The 17556-nt window shown below is 45.2% G+C and overlaps 1 protein-coding gene across 1 annotated transcript in view; it reads left to right on the top strand.

Moving 5' to 3' along the window:
* Window positions 1-17556, top strand: part of LOC147103233 (amine sulfotransferase-like) — an 80333-nt gene that overhangs the window by 53062 nt on the left and 9715 nt on the right. The window contains exons 4-5 of the mRNA XM_085962675.1: window positions 6736-6862; window positions 8724-8818. Of these exons, the coding sequence (XP_085818801.1) occupies window positions 6736-6862; window positions 8724-8818 (222 nt within the window). The remainder of the gene's footprint in view (window positions 1-6735; window positions 6863-8723; window positions 8819-17556) is intronic.

The following is a 17556-nucleotide window of genomic DNA, read 5'->3' as shown; positions in this document are numbered from 1 at the left end:
ATTGGGAAATGTTGGTATTCAGAGGCACCTGGGTGTCATTGTACACGAATCAATGAAAGTTAACATGCAGGTACAGCAAGTAACTAGGAAAGCAAATGGTATGTTGACCTTTATTACAAGAGGATTTGAGTATAAGAGTAAAGACGTCTTACTGCAGTTATATAGGGCCCTGGTGAGACCACAGCTGGAGTATTGTGTACAGTTTTGGTCTCCTTACCTAAGGAAGCATATACTTGCCATAGAGGGAAGGTGGAGTTGAGGTAGAAGATCAGCCATGATTTTCTTGAATGGCGGAGCATGCTTGAAGGGCCGAATGGCCCACCCCTGCTCCTATTTCATATGTTCTTATGTAATGAGTAAGAAATAGGTTGAAGTATAGAAAAGAATGGGTACTTGTTAGAGAAGTCTTGTTGAGGGGAACGGTAGCATAGTGATTATGCTACTGGACTAGTAATTCAGAGACCTGGACTAATGATCCAGAATTCAAATCCCACCACGGCAGCTGGGGAATTTAAATTCAGTTAATTAAATAAATGTGGAATAAAAAAAGAGCTAGTAACGGTGACCATGAAACTACCGGATTGTCGTAAAAACCCATCCGGTTCACTAATGTCCTTTAGGGAAGGAAATCTGCTGTCCTTACCCGGTCTGGCCTATATGTATCTCCAGACACACATTAATGTGGTTGACTCCTAACTGCCCTCTGAATTGGCCCAGCAAGCCACACAGTGGCATCAAAAACCGCTACAAAGATGTATACCAGCTGTTCAAGAAGACAGCTCAGCACCATCTTCTCAAGGACAATTAGGGATGGGCAATAAATGCTGGCCTTGCTAGTGACACCCACATCCCGTGAACGAATGAAAAAAAATGTCTAGGTGGGGTGTGGGAGTACTGAGTGGGGTGCCCCAGAGCTCGGTGTTCGGACGATTACTGTACCTAATTCAAACAATGAATTGGATTCAGAAACTCAATGCAAATTGATCACATTTGCTGACAATACCAAATTAGGTGGAGGAGTGGAATGGGGGAGGAATCTGAGATATCATAGAATAAACTGGACAAAATATGTGAATAGGCAATGAAGAGCCATGAGACTGATCCCTATTGGCAGAGGACTACATTATGAGTACAGGCTGGAGAGATTGCCTTTTTCAGCTTGGAAAGCAGGCTTTTAAGTGGAATATAAAATAGTCAAGGGAATCGAGAAGATAAATCCTGAATGCTACCTTAAATTAAATTGAGAGTTGGACAAGGGGCCACAAGTTCAAAATAATAAAAGATAAATTTGGGGCTGATAACAGGAAGTGCTTTTCATACAAAGACAGAAAATAACTAGAAAGAAACACTGGAATCAGTTGGATGCTGTAGGTTTATGGATGGATGAATTAAGAGGGCCTTCCTGATCCATAAGTACCTGGTGATCTTGTGAACGGGCTTTGTTGTGTATGTACCTTTAAGGGAATAACTGGTCTTAGACTGCAGTACCGGCAGTGACCACCCCTGTATAAAAGGCCCTAGCAGGCTTCTGTAGTTTCAGTTTCAAGCTGCCTCTTGTTCAGTAAAGTACCTGTTAAACTGTCCTCCCGAAGTCCATGTATTATTGAGGCGCGGACTTTACAGTGGCGACGAGTAAGTTCGAACTCACCTGCAGTGTGGCATCATCTCACAGGGATCTCGCCTGAAAGGAAAGTCCTGGAAGGTCGTAGTCTGAGCAACGGGCGTCGACCGAGGGCAACCGCCCAAAGAATCCATCGGTGTTTGGAGAATTGCGGGAGAGACTGTGGTTCCAGCGAATTGTGCTGGTAGCAGGTAGCGCGCTGACCTTTCCAGACTGCGGCGGGCTCAAGCTCGATCGAGCGGCTCTACAAATCGGGCCGCGCAGCGTCGCCGGGAAAGAAAACAAGAGAGAGAGGGTGGAGCGCACAGGGCATGGTCGGTGCTCGAGAACAGGACAGCGGAGAAACCAAACGGGGGGAAGGAAAGCGAGACGCGCCGAAGCTGCGGGTCGCCGCCATTACCCCGTAGAACGCTAGGAGCAGCGTGGCAGTAAGGGGAAGAAGCAAAAGCGCGGGAGGCGCCATTTTATCCCGTTGGGGAAGAAGCAAAAGCGCAGGAGGCGCCATTTTATTCCATTGGGGAAGAAGCAAAAGCGCGGGAGGTGCCATTTTAAATCGCCCAAGGTGCCGAAAAGTGGCAGTATCACTGCTTTCGACAACGAGGTAGAAGACTGAACCACGTATGTGGAAAGAATTGAAGTGTACTGCAAGGCAAATGAGGTGGCTGATGGAAAGAGGGCGTCGGTATTATTAAATCTGATGGGTGCGAGTACGTACGGCCTATTGCGGAATTTAATTACCCCAGCTAAACCAATGGAGAAAAGTTTTGAGGAGATTGTTCATATCTTACAGGAACACCTAAGCCCTACACCACTGCTGATAGCAGAAAGATTCAAGTTCCATAAAAGAAATCTGCACAAAGATGAGAGCAATGCTGACTATCTTACGGAACTACGCAAGTTATCGAAGCACTGCCAGTTCGGAGCAGGACTGGCAGACACCTTACGGGATAAGTGTGTCTGCGGGCTCCAGAGTGAAGGAACCCAGAAACGACTACTTTCAAAAAAGGACCTGACGCTAGAACAGGCTTTCAGCGTGGCAGTATCCTACGAAGCAGCAGCACGGGGAGCTGCGGAAATACAACAGAAACCACAAGAATACAGCGCTAACGAAATGGCGTATGGAGCCGAAAAGTGCTATCGCTGCGGCAGAACAACCCATGAGCAGAAGGACTGCTGGTTTAAAGACAAAATATGCAGGCAATGCGGGAAAATGGGACATATAGCAAGAGTCTGCAGGTCGGGAAAGAAGACCAACATGACAAGAACTACTAAGGAACAGTACAGGAAAGTAAAGAAACTGACAGATAGTAGTTCCGAAGATCAGGAGAGTGATAAGGACTCCGGGAGCAGGCGACTAAGTTGTTTAAAATTACACAACATGATCGCAAAAGAAGATCACCGAACCATTTGGGTCACCCTCATGATAGCAGGGTCCCCAGTGAAGATGGAATTGGACACAGGATCAGCCCTAACTGTCATGAATCGATGAGACTATGAGCGGCTATTCTCACACATACCCTTAAAGGACACGTCCATTGTATTGAAGACATACACGGGGCAAAAGGTCTACCCCAGAGGAAAAATAAGGGTGCCAGTTGAATATAACGGAAAGGAAACACAGAAACTATACATGTATATACTACGAGATGGAGGGCCACCATTATTGGGACGTGAATGGATCCGAAGACTACAATTGGATTGGCATTCCATTCTGGCACTAACTGTGACTGACAAAAAAGATGATGACGTCGCACCTGGACGTCTGTCACAAATTCTATCTGACGCGGAAGAGGTGTTCCAACAAGGACTTGGGACTCTAAAAGGAGTAAAGGCAACCATAAAGATTGAGGATAACGCAACCCCAAAATTTTTCAAGGCCAGACCGGTGCCATACGCGATACGCCCAGCTGTGGAAGCTGAACTGGAGAGTCTGGAGCGTTCGGGGGTGCTGTCTCAGGTGGACTGGAGCGAGTGGGCCACACCCATCGTTCCTGTAATGAAGAAAGCATTGAGCAGCACGCCTGGGGAGCCAAGGAAGGTTCGCATCTGTGGGGACATCAAGGTGACTGTGAACCCAGTCCTGCACACAGTACAGTATCCGCTTCCGCGGATAGAAGATATTTTCGCCTCACTATCTGGAGGGAAACACTTTACAAAAATTGACCTGGCTCAAGCGTATCTACAAATGGAGGTGGAAGAAGCATCTAGGAAATACCTCACGATAAACACTCACAAAGGCCTTTACCAGTACAATCGACTGGTATTTGGGGTAGCATCGGCCCCGGCTATGTGGCAGAGGGCAATGGAACAAGCCCTGCAAGGGATCCCGGGGACCCAGTGTTATTTGGACGACATCCTGGTTATGGGCGAAAATGACAATGAACACCTTGACACCTTGCCAACCTGGAACAGGTGCTCACGAGATTGCAGAAATATGCGCTACGAGCCAACCATCCCAAATGCGAGTTCTTCAGGAGACAAATCTCGTATTGTGGCCACATGATTGATGAGGAAGGGTTGCATAAGTCGCCGGACAAGATTGAGGCTGTAGTCAAGGCTCCAGCACCAGAAAATGTGTCGCAACTGAGGTCGTTCCTCGGGTTGGTGAACTACTACCATAAGTTCGTGCCGAATTTATCTACAATTCTGCACCCACTGAACGCCCTCCTTCAAACTGGTGTAACATGGAAATGGAGTGATGAGTGTAAGCGTGCCTTTCAGGAATGTAAATGCCAAATCACTTCAAAAGACGTATTGGCCCACTACAACCCAACACTACCAATTCCGTTGGCATGTGATGCATCACCTTACGGCATTGGAGCGGTGCTGTCACACAAATTCCGTGACGGTTCAGAGAGGCCAATAGCCTTTGCATCACGCTCGCTAACCTCAGCCGAGCGTAACTATGCCCAGATTGACAGGGAGGCCCTCAGCCTGGTGTGGGGGGTGAAGAAGTTCAATCACTATCTGCACGGGCAGAAATTCACCCTACTGACTGATCATCAACCCCTGGTCTCAATTTTTAACCCAAAGAAGGGTGTTCCGGTGATGACGGCGCAACGGCTGCAAAGATGGTCACTTTTTCTAGGGGCACATCAGTAGAACATAGAGTACAAAGGTACGAAACAACATGGAAACGCTGATGGGCTGTCGCACCTACCGTTGCCTATGGCAGAAGAAGCATCTGCAGTGGACCCTGTGGAGATATTCCATGCGACCATAGTCGAATGTTTGCCTGTTACAAACGCAAGTATTGAGAAGGAAACCCGAAATGACCCGACATGACCCGACACTCTCTCGGGTCTATGATTTGACTGTGAAGGGATGGCCAGCATATGGCGACTCACTGTTGCCAGCATTCTCGCCAAGGAGGGAACAGCTGTCAGTGTGAACCTTGATGTGTGGATCCCGAGTGGTAATTCCACCCAAGTTGAGAGATAGAGTACTCAATGAGCTTCACGAGGGTCATCTGGGAGGGGTAAAAATGAAGAGCCTAGCCAGGGCGTTTGTGTGGTGGCCGGGAATCAATAAAGAAATCGAGGATATGACCAAGAGATGCACAGGATGCCAGAAGGTCCAAAACGCTCCGCCACAGGCCCCGCTACATCCATGGGAGTGGCCCTCATCTCCATGGCAACGGGTACACATTGATTTCGCTGGTCCATTTATGGACTCAATGTTTCTAATCGCTGTGGACGCCCATTCGAAATGGCCAGAGGTCATTAAAATGTCCTCCACCACCACGGAGAAAACTATTGCAGTCCTAAGGACCATCTTCGCCAGGAATGGGTTACCAGAACAGATCTGTTCCGACAATGGCCCACAGTTTGTGTCTGAGGATTTCCGGAGGTTCCTGAAGAATAATGGGGTGAAACATTACACATCTGCCCCATATCATCCAGCCACAAATGGATTGGCTGAGAGGTTTATTCAGACCTTTAAAAAGGCCATAAAGGCAATGTATAATGATGACATACCACTGCAACACAAGGTGGATAACTTCCTGTTTGCTTACCGGAATGCGACACATGCAGTAACCAACCAAACTCCAGCCGTACTGTTTTTCAACCAGAGACTAAGATGTCGCTTGGATTTGCTCAAACCAAACATAAGACGAGATGTTGAGGATAAGCAGTTCCAGCACATAAATGAGAAGCCAACCAGGAGCTTCAAGATAGGGCAACCAGTCTTGGCCCGCGACTACCGAACAGAAAAATGGCAGCCAGGCACGCTATGCACACAGCAGGGACCACTAATGTACACAGTGGACGTTGGAGAGAGCATCGTGAGACGCCATGCTGACAAGATTCTAGAGTCACAGGAACAAGCCAAACCTGTACCACAAGCATGTGCACCTGGTAACGAGCCCGAAGTACAGATTGCGTCTACCTCAGAAGCAGGGGTATTGGAAGCTGACGAACCAACCAATGACAATGAGCCAGAATTGACTCCACCGCCAGAACAGGATACTCGAGAAAGGCGCTATCCAGTCCGGATCAGGAAGCCTCTTCAAAGACTGAACTTATAAATGACTATTTCAGTTGATGTATATATTGCTGAGGAAATTGTAATTGTAATTAGTTATTATTTAGTTGTTAAATGAATGTTATGTACTGTTTATCTAAAAGGGGAGGAATTGTTGTGTATGTACCTTTAAGGGAATAACTGGTCTTAGACTGCAGTACCGGCAGTGACCACCCCTGCATAAAAGGCCCTAGCAGGCTTCTGTAGTTTCAGTTTCAAGCTGCCTCTTGTTCAGTAAAGTACCTGTTAAACTGTTCTCCCGAAGTCCGTGTATTATTGAGGCGTGGACTTTACAGGCTTAGTGTTCTTTCTTACTTTCAAAGGCCTGATTGTAATCCCCCATGCAATGTGTCAATTCTATAAGATAGGAGGAAGTTGGGGCATACATTCTGTAAACAGATAGACAAATCAGTTAAAATAAGAAAATGGAGAGAAATACAGAATCAAAATAGAAAGAATGGAGCAAGAGTGGAGAAAATGTTGAGACAAATAGATAAATTCAATTGTTTGGGTAGGTTGTGGCCCAGTATGGACTGAACTAAATCCACGGCACCTGAATTTGCTGTCCTTGTATTTATTTCCCAACCCAGATCATTTATGTTGCCAGAAATCCCAAGGATGTGATTGTGTCATACTATCACTTTCACAAATACGGTCATTTCTTGAAGACGCCAAAGGATTTTCAGCACTTTCTGGAGCAATTTGCTGAAGGAAATGGTAATTTTTTACACAGTTTTGCTCAGCTCTTACCAAAAATATTACTTGTGCTAATATTTTGCTGAAAATTGTCGGATCATTTAAGATTATTTATATTTTGGAAATAACCTTATATGCGTACAGAACAGTTAAAAGACATTAGTGCTATATATTTAATGGATTTATATAAGCTCATTTTGAATATTTTTAGTGAGGTTTTATATCTCCCTGTAGTAAAGATAAATATTTGTGTTTTGGGGCTTTACATAAGAACAGGAGTCAGCCATTCTGCCCCTCAAGCCTGTTCCGCCATTCAATTAGATCATGGCTGATCTGTATCTTTACTCCATCTACTCACCTTGGTTCCATACCCTTAATACCCTTGACTAAAAAAATCTATCAATTTCAGTTTTGAAATTTTCAATTGAACCCCCAGCCTCAACTGTTTTTTGGGGGAGAGTTCCAGATTTCCACTAGCCTTTGCATGAAGGAGTCCTACCTGACATCACCCCTTTGCATAGGAGCTCCTAAAATTTGGGTATGGAATTGTGGACTAGCACTGCGGCTTCTACAAACCATCAGGTATCATAAACATATCCCCACTACATCACTCGGGAGCATTGGTGCACCTTTACCACTACACTAAGAATTGCCCTCATCGTGGATCAATAATCCTTCCAACATCAGCAGAGGGCATAAATGTAACCTACAACTAGACTACCATAGAAAAAGGTTCCGTTCCATACTTTGTAAGTGAAACTGAGTTTACAATCCTGCTGTCTAATGTTGCACAAGTTACATATACAGCAAAAGATCAATGCTCAAGTATATAGTTTACACCTACATTTCAAAAGTCATAGAAATTTGCAGCATCTTTGTGGTCTGCTGTGGGGCACCATGTAAATCAAATGTACGCTGGGCACTGACCATTTATGTGCAAATGGAAAATTGACATATGCACAAATAGAGCCGTTGGCCTAGAAATTCAGGTGGCTGTGCCACCTGTTAGCGCCTTAAGAGGGCGCTAAGTGGGTCACAAGCCACTGGCCACGCCTCCCGCTAAATTCTGCGGGACGCTAATGGTGGCGTTAGGCGTTAGCGCTGCGCCGCTACCGATGATGTCATCGGTGTGTGCAGCGCCCCGCTGACACCCCGGCCACGATATTAGGAAGCGCCCCCTGATTTACCGCCGGACGCTATGTGCGACCGGATCAGGGGGGCCTACCTGCGGCGGTAGAGGCGCAAATTAAAGGAGAGATGCGGGGCGGCCATTTTTGTTGTTGGCCGCCTGCCAGCACCTCTCTGCGCTCCCGTCCCTGGCCTCCTGACCCCCCCCCACCCACCCCCGTGGAGTGCCGGCTGCGTTCCAAGAGCCCGGCACTTCTCCTCAGTGCCAGGCTCTTTTGCCAGCACTCGCGATCCTCGGGGGCCCAGCTGGGCCCCAGATCGCGCAGAACAAGGCCCCTCCCCTTTAAGAAGGGGAGGAAGGCCTGCAGTACCGCAGCGCGACGTGCCGCAGCGTGTGGCGCTGCGGCACGTTGCGCAGCAATATTCAGTCACAGCGCCCCAGAGGGATGCGGGGCACCTCCAGTAGCGCCGCGCTTCACTTTGGGGCGCTCCAACTGAATTTCCGGCGGGCGGCCGCAAATGCTTCCGGGGCACTACTTTTAGCGCCCTGACGAGGCTGGCGCCCCAAATGGGGCTATAGTCAATTTCTAGGCCATTTTGTCTTTTGTACATCTATGCTTGCAATCTTTTTAAAGGAAAAGCTGTAGCAAAATTTGAAGTGGTTATGGATCGGAACAAACATGGAAATTATGCTTCTTTGCAGTAAAGGTGCTCTGTAGTACTGTTTACTCACCACACTTATTTATCTTTTAAGTGTTTTATGGATCTTGGTTTGACCACATCAGAGACTGGTATAGCCACAAGGATGAACTGGACATATTGTTTGTGACATACGAGGATATGCAGAAAGTAAGTGATACTTATATATGGTAACTGAAGATGTTTGAATAAATCATGAATTCTGTGGACCTGATACTATTACAGCAGGGAGAATATTGTTAAATCTTCTGATTCTCGGTTTTGTATCAATTGTCATGATGTTTAATTTGGTTCTTCAAACAAAAACTTTAAGCATTAAAATATATTGGGGGGAAATTGAAATGAGGTGATCGTGGAAAACGGGCCATAGTGAATCGGAAGCTTGTTTTACACCCAGCCTGAATTTGTACCGCATTGAAGTCAACAGAAAATAAATCGGGCGGGGTATAAAACGAGCCAGCAGTTCACTATTGCCCAGTTTAAGCTATCGCCGAAAACCAATTTCACCCCCATTATTTCCTCTGATGGTTACATTTTTTCAGAATCCCTTTCTTGTTCTGAAATTTATTTCTATCTTTTCTTTTTTGCTTCACCCTTCCTTTTCATTTTGCTCTATTTTCTCTCCATTCAATCTGACTGCTGTGAGCCACCATCACACCTCCTCTTTGGCAGGGTGGTCTGGACCACAGGTTTTGCTTGAGACAAAGTGTGGTTCTGTTGTCCTCCTTATTACTGAGGTGAAGCACTCTGTCGCTAATAAAGGTTCCATCTATTGGCCCAGATGTGTGAATGAAATACAGGCTATTTTTAGAATATCGTTATATATCAATGTTCTTCTGTCATATACCAAATTCAGGGCTATTCCAACTCTGGAAACTCATTTAAATTCCGCCAGTTCACTATCCGCCCATTCTGGCTGCCAGTGGATGAAGATGCTCAGTTGTTGAGAATGTTCAAGACTGAGAATGATAGATTTTGGGGCACTGAGGGAAACAAGGAATATGGGGCTAGGGCAGGATTGATGTCGAAGATGTAGAAGCTCAGCCATGATCTTATGGAATGGCGGAGCAGGCTCGAGGGGCTGTACTCCTGCTCCTATTTCTTCTGTTTATATCAAATAAAATAGTCTTCCAAAAACAAGCAAGTCAGTCCATGAAAGGGACAAGGCTCATAGTTTATTACTTTTTTCTCATGTATTTGAAAAGTGAGATTGAGTGGAATTTGCTTTGCCTCTAACTCTGCAAGGTCACTTGCTCTGAAATAAACAGCTTCATGATTTGTATCTGGCCTCGCCTTACCAAGTATTTCTCAGTCTGCCTTCGAAAAGATTGGAAAAGCTCACATGAGGGCACTTGTGAAAGATATGAAATCCAGTTCAGTTCATAAGGGGCTCCTATTGTTACACTACTGGGCTACGCATCGTATAACTAGATATTGGGCTCACAGCCAAATGTAAGACACTCAGTAAGCTTATGGGAGTGGTCAGCACCATTGTAGCTGAGAGACTAGCTAAGGCAGACACAAAACTTCTAACATGCACTATCTTGATATGTTCCAACTATTTAGCCCCTTCGGAATGTTCGGTAGCAGTGGGAGAGTTCTCAGTCTTTACAGTGTTATCAAGTTTATGCCATCAGAGCATCATTTCACTCCCAGGGCTGATGATGAGAAAAGCTTTTGGGTAGTGACACTTTAATTTTGGAGTAAAAAAGACCAGTAGAATTTTAGATTTTTTATATAGGAGCATAGAGTACACGAGTAAAGAAGTAATGATGAATTTATACAATAGATTGATTAGACTACAGTTAGAGTACTGTGAGCAGTTTTGGGCACCCCATTATAGAAAGGGCATTAAAGTCATAGAGTGCTTACATTGTAGATTCACCAGGATGATGCCAGGGAAGAGAAAGTATAGTTATGAGGAGAGACTCAAGATACTGTGAGTATTTCCACTGGAGCAGAGAAGGATAAGAAGAGATTGAATAGAGGTTATTTAAAATTATGAAGCATTTTGATAGTGAAGAGATAAAGGTTAATTCTTCTGGTTGCGTAATCAGTGATTGAGGGGTCATCAACTTAAAATGGTCAGAACGAGATTAAGGAGAATTTCTTTCCATAGGGCGATGTTGGAGCATTGAATGCTTAGCCACAGGGAATGATTAAGGCAGAGACCACTGCACCTTTTAAGAGAAAATTGGATAAATATCTGAAGCAGAGGAAGACACCTATGGGGAGATTGTGGGGCAGTGGGATTAGTTGTGAATGGGTCTAGCAAAGAGCCAGTACAGACACAATAGGCCAAATGGTTTTCTTCTGTGCTTCAATCTTCTATGTTTCTATGGTTAAACTTGACCTGTTCTCATTGTAGTCATGGCCAGTCAATTATTCGTCCTGAGCGCTGATTGGCTGGAAAACGGGCCTTTCAAGCTACTTTTCAGCCAAGCTGAGGCCAGTTTGTGATTTATCTGAGTTCCACTACCAGAATGCACAGCGGGACAATGGAGACTCAGGGAAAAAGTCATTTAAGTACTTACCCTGCCAGCATTGTGCAACTAAGACGGAGAAATGATTCCCAAATATTTGTAACTGCAACACTTGACGATTCAACGAAAAAATTAAGAATGAAGTATCTGGCATCTTACGAAGTTTGCAGGTACAGCCTGGCTGGTATTGAGTTGTCTGCATTGACCTTTTGGCCAAACTATCTTGCACCACGAGATCTGTCACACGACCATTGCTGGACACTGTGCATGAGCTTTACCACTGGCTGATCACGCTGTTCCACCACCGAGCTAAAGAAGCTGTGCCCCAGTAAAAGGGGAGCAGTGATCATAATATGATAGAATTTTACGTTGAGTTTAAGAGTGATTTAGTTAAGTCCAAAACTAGGGTCCTAAACCTGAACAAAGCAAATGGCTATGCAGGTATGAGGGGCGAGTTGGCTAAGGTAGGTTGGGAAACTAGATTAAAAGATATGACAGTAGAAAAGCAATGGCAAACATTTAAAGAAATAATTCATAATTCGCAACGAATATACATTCCCTTAAGGAATAAAAACACCACGGGGTAAAATGGTCCAACTGTAGCTAACAAGAGAAATTAAAGATAGTATTAGATTAACGGAAGAGGCTTACAATGTTGCCAAAGAGAGTAGTAAGCCTGAGGATTGGTAGGATTATAGAATTCAGCAAAGGAGGACCAAGAAATTGATAAAGAAAGGGAAAATTGTATATGAGAGTAAACTCGCGAGAGACATAAAAACGGAGTGTAAATGCTTCTATAGGTATGTAAAAAGGAAAAGACTTGCGAAAGTAAACATGGGTCCCTTACAGGCTGAGACAGGAGAAATTATAATGGGCAATATGAAAATGGCAGAGAAATTCAACAAATACTTTGGCCGCGATTTTGCATTCAGTGTCGGGATGGGTGAGGGTCAGCTGGTTTCCGGGTTCCGGTCGCGTCCCCAGCTGCCTCCGCACCAAAGATGTGATTTTCCCCTGATTGACCTGCCCGCCCTGCTTAACAGGAAATGGGTCTGATGATGTCATCTGATGACACGTCATCTACCGGTTTCCTTAAAGGGACCATGCACAATTTTATTTTGACAGTTGATTTCTCAGTTTTTGACAGCATTGAGGTGCTGAAAACACTGACAATCACTGCACAAAGGTGAACTGTTGCACCCAGGCTCTCCAATGACTCCCTCCATATGTTGGAATAGATGGCAGCTGCAGGTGAGATGACAGAAGCGACCTGTCACTGGTTAGAGAGGTTTTCCCAATGAGGTGGCACTGAACATATAGTTCGATTTAAAAACTTGCAAGCTAAAGAAATCTGTATATGTTTTAAAAATGCAATAACCAACATTTTCTTTGCTCTGAAACACACCATGTGCAACATTGCATCCTTCGAACCACACCACAAATTGCATCCTTCACCTTTTAACTAACATTACACTAGACTCACAACACGCCACACTTACCTGGCGTGGAGTCCGGACATCATGAAACCTGACCCAGAAGTGAGAAAATCAAAAAACAGGCTGAACTCTACTGACAAGTACCTGTTAATAGGCAGGTAATTGCCTTTAATCCATTTCCTGCCGCTAGGTGTCGGGTCCATTCGGAAATCGGGGACCCGACACTTGGGAAGGCTGTTTGGAGGCATGTTGATGGCGGGTTCGGGACCTACTGTCAATCAACAGGACTTTATCCTCTGACCCGCCTCACTGAGCGCCGGAAAAATCGTGGCCTTTGTGTCTGTCTTCATGGAAAAAAAGGCAAACAGCCTCCCGGAAATATTGGAGAACCAAGGGTCTGGTGGGAATGAGGACATCAGTAGTAGGGAAAATGCTAGAATCTATTATTAAGGATGTGATAACAGGGCACTTAGAAAATAATAATAGGACTGGGCAGAGTCAACACGGATTTATGAAAGGGAAATCGTGTTTGACGAACCTGTTAGAGTTTTCTGAGAGTACCTAGCAGAACAGATGAGGGGGGAACCAGTGGATCACAGAATCACAGAAACCCCACAGTGCAGATAGAGGCCATTTCGGCCCATCGAGCCTGCACCGACACATATCCCACCCTATCCCCGTAACCCCATGTATTTAATCCCCTAACACTAAGGGTCAATTTATCATAGCCAAATCAACCTAACCTGCACATCTTTGGACTGTGGGAGGAAACCGGAGCACCCGGAGGAAACCCACGCAGACACAGGGAGAATGTGCAAACTCCACACAGACAGTCGCCCGAGGCCAGATTTGAACCCGGGTCCCTGGCGCTGTGAGGCAACAGTGCTAACCACTATGCCACCGTGCCCCCCTTGCCACCGTGCCCCCTGTGGTGTATTTGGATTTTCAGAAGGCATTAGGTAAACTGCCACACCAGATGTTATTAAACAAAATTAGGGTTCATGGAATTCGGGGTAATATACTAGCATGGATTGAGGCTTGGTTAACGGACAGAAAACAGAGAATAGGAATAAACGGGTCATTTTTGGGTTGGCAGGCTGTAACTAGTGGGGTACCGCAAGGATCAGTGCTTGGGCCTCAGCTAATCACAATCTATAGCAATGATTTGGATGAGGGGACCAAATAGAATCATAGAAACATCGAAGATAGGAGCAGGTAGGCCATTCGGCCCCTCGAGCCTGCTCTGCCATTTAATGAGATCATGGCTGATCATCCAAATTCAGTACCCTGTCCCTGCTTTCTCCCCATATCTCTTGATCCCTTTAGCCTCAAGAAATATATCCAACTCCTTCTTGAATATACTTAATGAATTGGCCTCAACTGCCCTGTGTGGCAGAGAATTCCACAGGTTCACCACTCTCTGGGTGAAAAAATCCCTCCTCATCTCAGTCCTAAATGGTTTACCCCTTATCCTTAGACTGTGACCCCTGATTCTGGACTCCCCCGCCATCGGGAACATCCTTCCTGCATCTAGTCTGTCTAGTCCTGTTAGAATTTTATAAGTTTCAATGAGATCCCCTCTCATTCTTCTAAACTCTAGCGAATATAAGCCTAATTGACCCAATCCCTCCTCACACGTCATTCCTGCCATCCCAGGTGTCAGTCTGGTGAATCTTCGCTGCACTCTCTCCATGGCAAGAACATCCTTCCTCAGATAAGGCGACCAAAACTGCTCACATTACTCAAGATGCTGTCTCACCAATGCCCTATACAACTGCAGCAAGACATCCTTGATCCTGTACTCGAATCCTCTCGCTATGAAGGCCAACATAACATTTGCCTTCTTAACCGCCTGCTGCACCTGCATGCTTACCTTCAGCGACTGGTGCACAAGGACACCCAGGTCTCATTGCACTTGCCCTTTTCCCAATTTATTGCCATTCAGATAATAATCTATCTTCCTGTTTTTGCCACCGAAGTGGATAACCTCGCATTTATCCACATTATACTGCATTTGCCATGCATCTGCCCAATCACCCAACCTGTCCAAATCATACTGGAGTTTCTCTGCATCCTCCTCACAGCACACATGCCCACCCAGCTTTGTGTCGTCTGCAAACTTGGAGATATTACATCTAGTTCCCTTGTATAGATCATTTATATATATTGTGAATAGCTGGGGTCCTAGCACCGATCCCTGCGGTAGCCCACTAGTCACTGCCTGCCACTCGGAAAAAGACACGTTTATTCTAACTCTTTGCTTCCTGTCTGCCAACCAGTTCTCTATCCAAGACAGTACCTTACCCCCAATCCCATGTGCTTTAACTTTACACGCCAATCTCTTATGCAGGACCTTATCTATTCTATCAGTTACATCCTCAAAAAATTCCAGTAGATTAGTCAAGCATGATTTACCTTTTGTAAATCCATGTTGACTTTGTCCGATCCTGTCACTGTTTTCCAAGTGCTCTGCTATTACATCTTTTTTAATGGACTCTAGCATTTTCCCCACTACCGATGTCAGACTTATCGATCTATAATTCCCCATTTTCTCTCTACCACCTTTTTTAAATAGTGGGGTTACATTAGCTACCCTCCAATCCATGGGAACTGTTCCAGAGTCTATAGAATTTTGGAAGATGACCAGCAATGCATCTACTATTTCTAGGGCCACTTCCTTAAGTTCCCTAGGATGTAGATTATCAGGCCCTGGGGATTTATCGGCCTTCAATCCCGTCAATTTCCCTAACACCATTTCCCTACAAATACTGATTTATTTCAGTTCCTCCCCTCATTAGACCGTATGTTCCCCGACATCTCTGGGAGGGTATTTGTGTCCTCCTTTGTGAAGATAGAACCAAAGTATGTATTTAATTGGTCTGCAATTTCATGTTCCCCATTATAGATTCCCCTGATTCTGACTGCAAGGGACCTACGCTTGACTTCACCAATCTTTTTCTCTTCACATATCTATAGAAGCTTTTACAGTCAGTTTTTATGTTCCCTGCAAGCTTACTCTCATAATCTATTTTCCCCCTCTTAAGTAATCCTTTTGTCCTCCTTTGCTGAATCCTAAACTGCTCCCAATCCTCAGGTTTGCTGCTTTTTCTGGCCAAATTATATGTCCTCTCATTGGATCTTATGCTATCCCTAATTTCCCTTGTTATCCACGGTTGAGTCACCTTTTTTAGAAACATAGAAACATGGAAGATAGGAGCAGGAGCAGGCCATTCGGCCCCTCGAGCCTGCTCCACCATTCAATGCGATCATGGCTGATCATCCAAATTCAGTACCCGGTCCCTGCTTTCTCCCCATACCCCTTGATCCCTTTAGCCTTAAGAAATATATCCAACTCCTTCTTGAATATATTTAATGAACTGGCCTCCACCGCCTTCTGTGCTAGAGAGTTCCACAGGTTCCCCACTCTCTGGGTGAAGAAATTCCTCCTCATTTCTGTCCTAAATGGCCTACCCTTTATCCTTAGACTGTGTCCCCTGGTTCTGGACTCCCCGACCATCGGGAACATCCTTCCTGCATCTAGTCTGTCCAGTCCTGTCAAAATGTTATCAGTTTGAATGAGTTCACCTCTTATTCTTCTAAACTCCAGCAAGTTCAAGCCCAATCGACCCAATCTTTCCTCATACGTCATTCCTGCCATCCCAGGTATCAGCCTGGTGAATCTTCGCTGAACTGCTTCCATGGCAAGAACATCCTTCCTCAGATAAGGTGACCAAAACTGCACACAATACTCAAGATGTGGTCTCACCAAGGCCCTGTACAACTGCAGCAAGACATCCTTGTTCCTGTACTCAAACCCTCTCGCTACGAAGGCCAACATACCATTTGCCTTCTTAACCACCTGCTGCACCTACATGCTTACCTTCAGCGACTGGTGCACAAGGACACCCAGGTCGCGTTGCACTTCCCCTTCTCCCAATCTATTGCCATTTAGATAATAATCTGTCTTTCCTGTTTTTGCCACCAAAGTGGATAACCTCACATTTATCCACGTTATATTGCATCTGCCATGCTTCTGCCCAATCACCCAACCTGTCCAAATCATCCTGGAGTTTCTCGACATCCTCCTCACAGCACACACGCCCACCCAGCTTTGTGTCGTCTGCAAATTTGGAGATATTACATCTCGTTCCCTTGTCTAGATCATTAATATATATTGTGAATAGCTGGGGTCCAAGGACCGATCCCTGCGGTACCCCACTAGTCACTGCCTGCCACTCAGAAAAAGACCCGTTTATTCCAACTCTTTGCTTTCTGTCTGCCAACCAGTTCTCTATCCAAGTCAATACCTTGCCCCCAATCCAATGTGCCTTAACTTTACACATAATCTCTTATGCGGGACCTTATCAGAGGCCTTCTGAAAGTCCAGATACACCACATCCACTGGTTCTCCCTTATCTATTTTACCAGTTACATCCTCAAAAAAATCCAGTATATTAGTCAAGCACGATTTACCTTTTGTGAATCCATGTTGACTTTGTCCGATCCTGTCACTGCTTTCCAAGTGCTCTGCTATTACATCTTTTTTAATGGACTCTAGCATTTTCCCCACTACCGATGTCAGGCTTACCGGTCTGTAATTCCCTGTTTTCTCTCTACCACCTTTTTTGAATAGTGGGGTTACATTAGCTACCTTCCAATCCATGGGTACTGTTCCAGATTCCATCGAATGTTGGAAGATGATCAGCAATGCATCTACTATTTCTAGGGCCACTTCCTTAAGTACCCTAGGATGTAGATTATCAGGCCCTGGGGATTTATCAGCCTTCAATCCCATCAATTTCCCTAACACCATTTCCCTACAAATACTGATTTCTTTCAGTTCCTCCCTTTCATCAGTTCCTCCTCCCTATGTTCCCCGGCATCTCTGGGAGGTTATTTGTGTCCTCCTTTGTGAAGACAGAACCAAAATATGTATTTAGTTGGTCTGCCATTTCTTTGTTACCCATTA

The sequence above is a fragment of the Somniosus microcephalus genome, chromosome 20 (assembly GCF_052327205.1).
Source record: "Somniosus microcephalus isolate GS21.2 chromosome 20, FLI_Smic_1.0, whole genome shotgun sequence".
Classification (NCBI taxonomy): Eukaryota; Metazoa; Chordata; class Chondrichthyes; order Squaliformes; family Somniosidae; genus Somniosus; species Somniosus microcephalus.
Note: the sequence above shows the minus strand (reverse complement) of the source record. Positions and strands in the feature narration are given on the sequence as shown.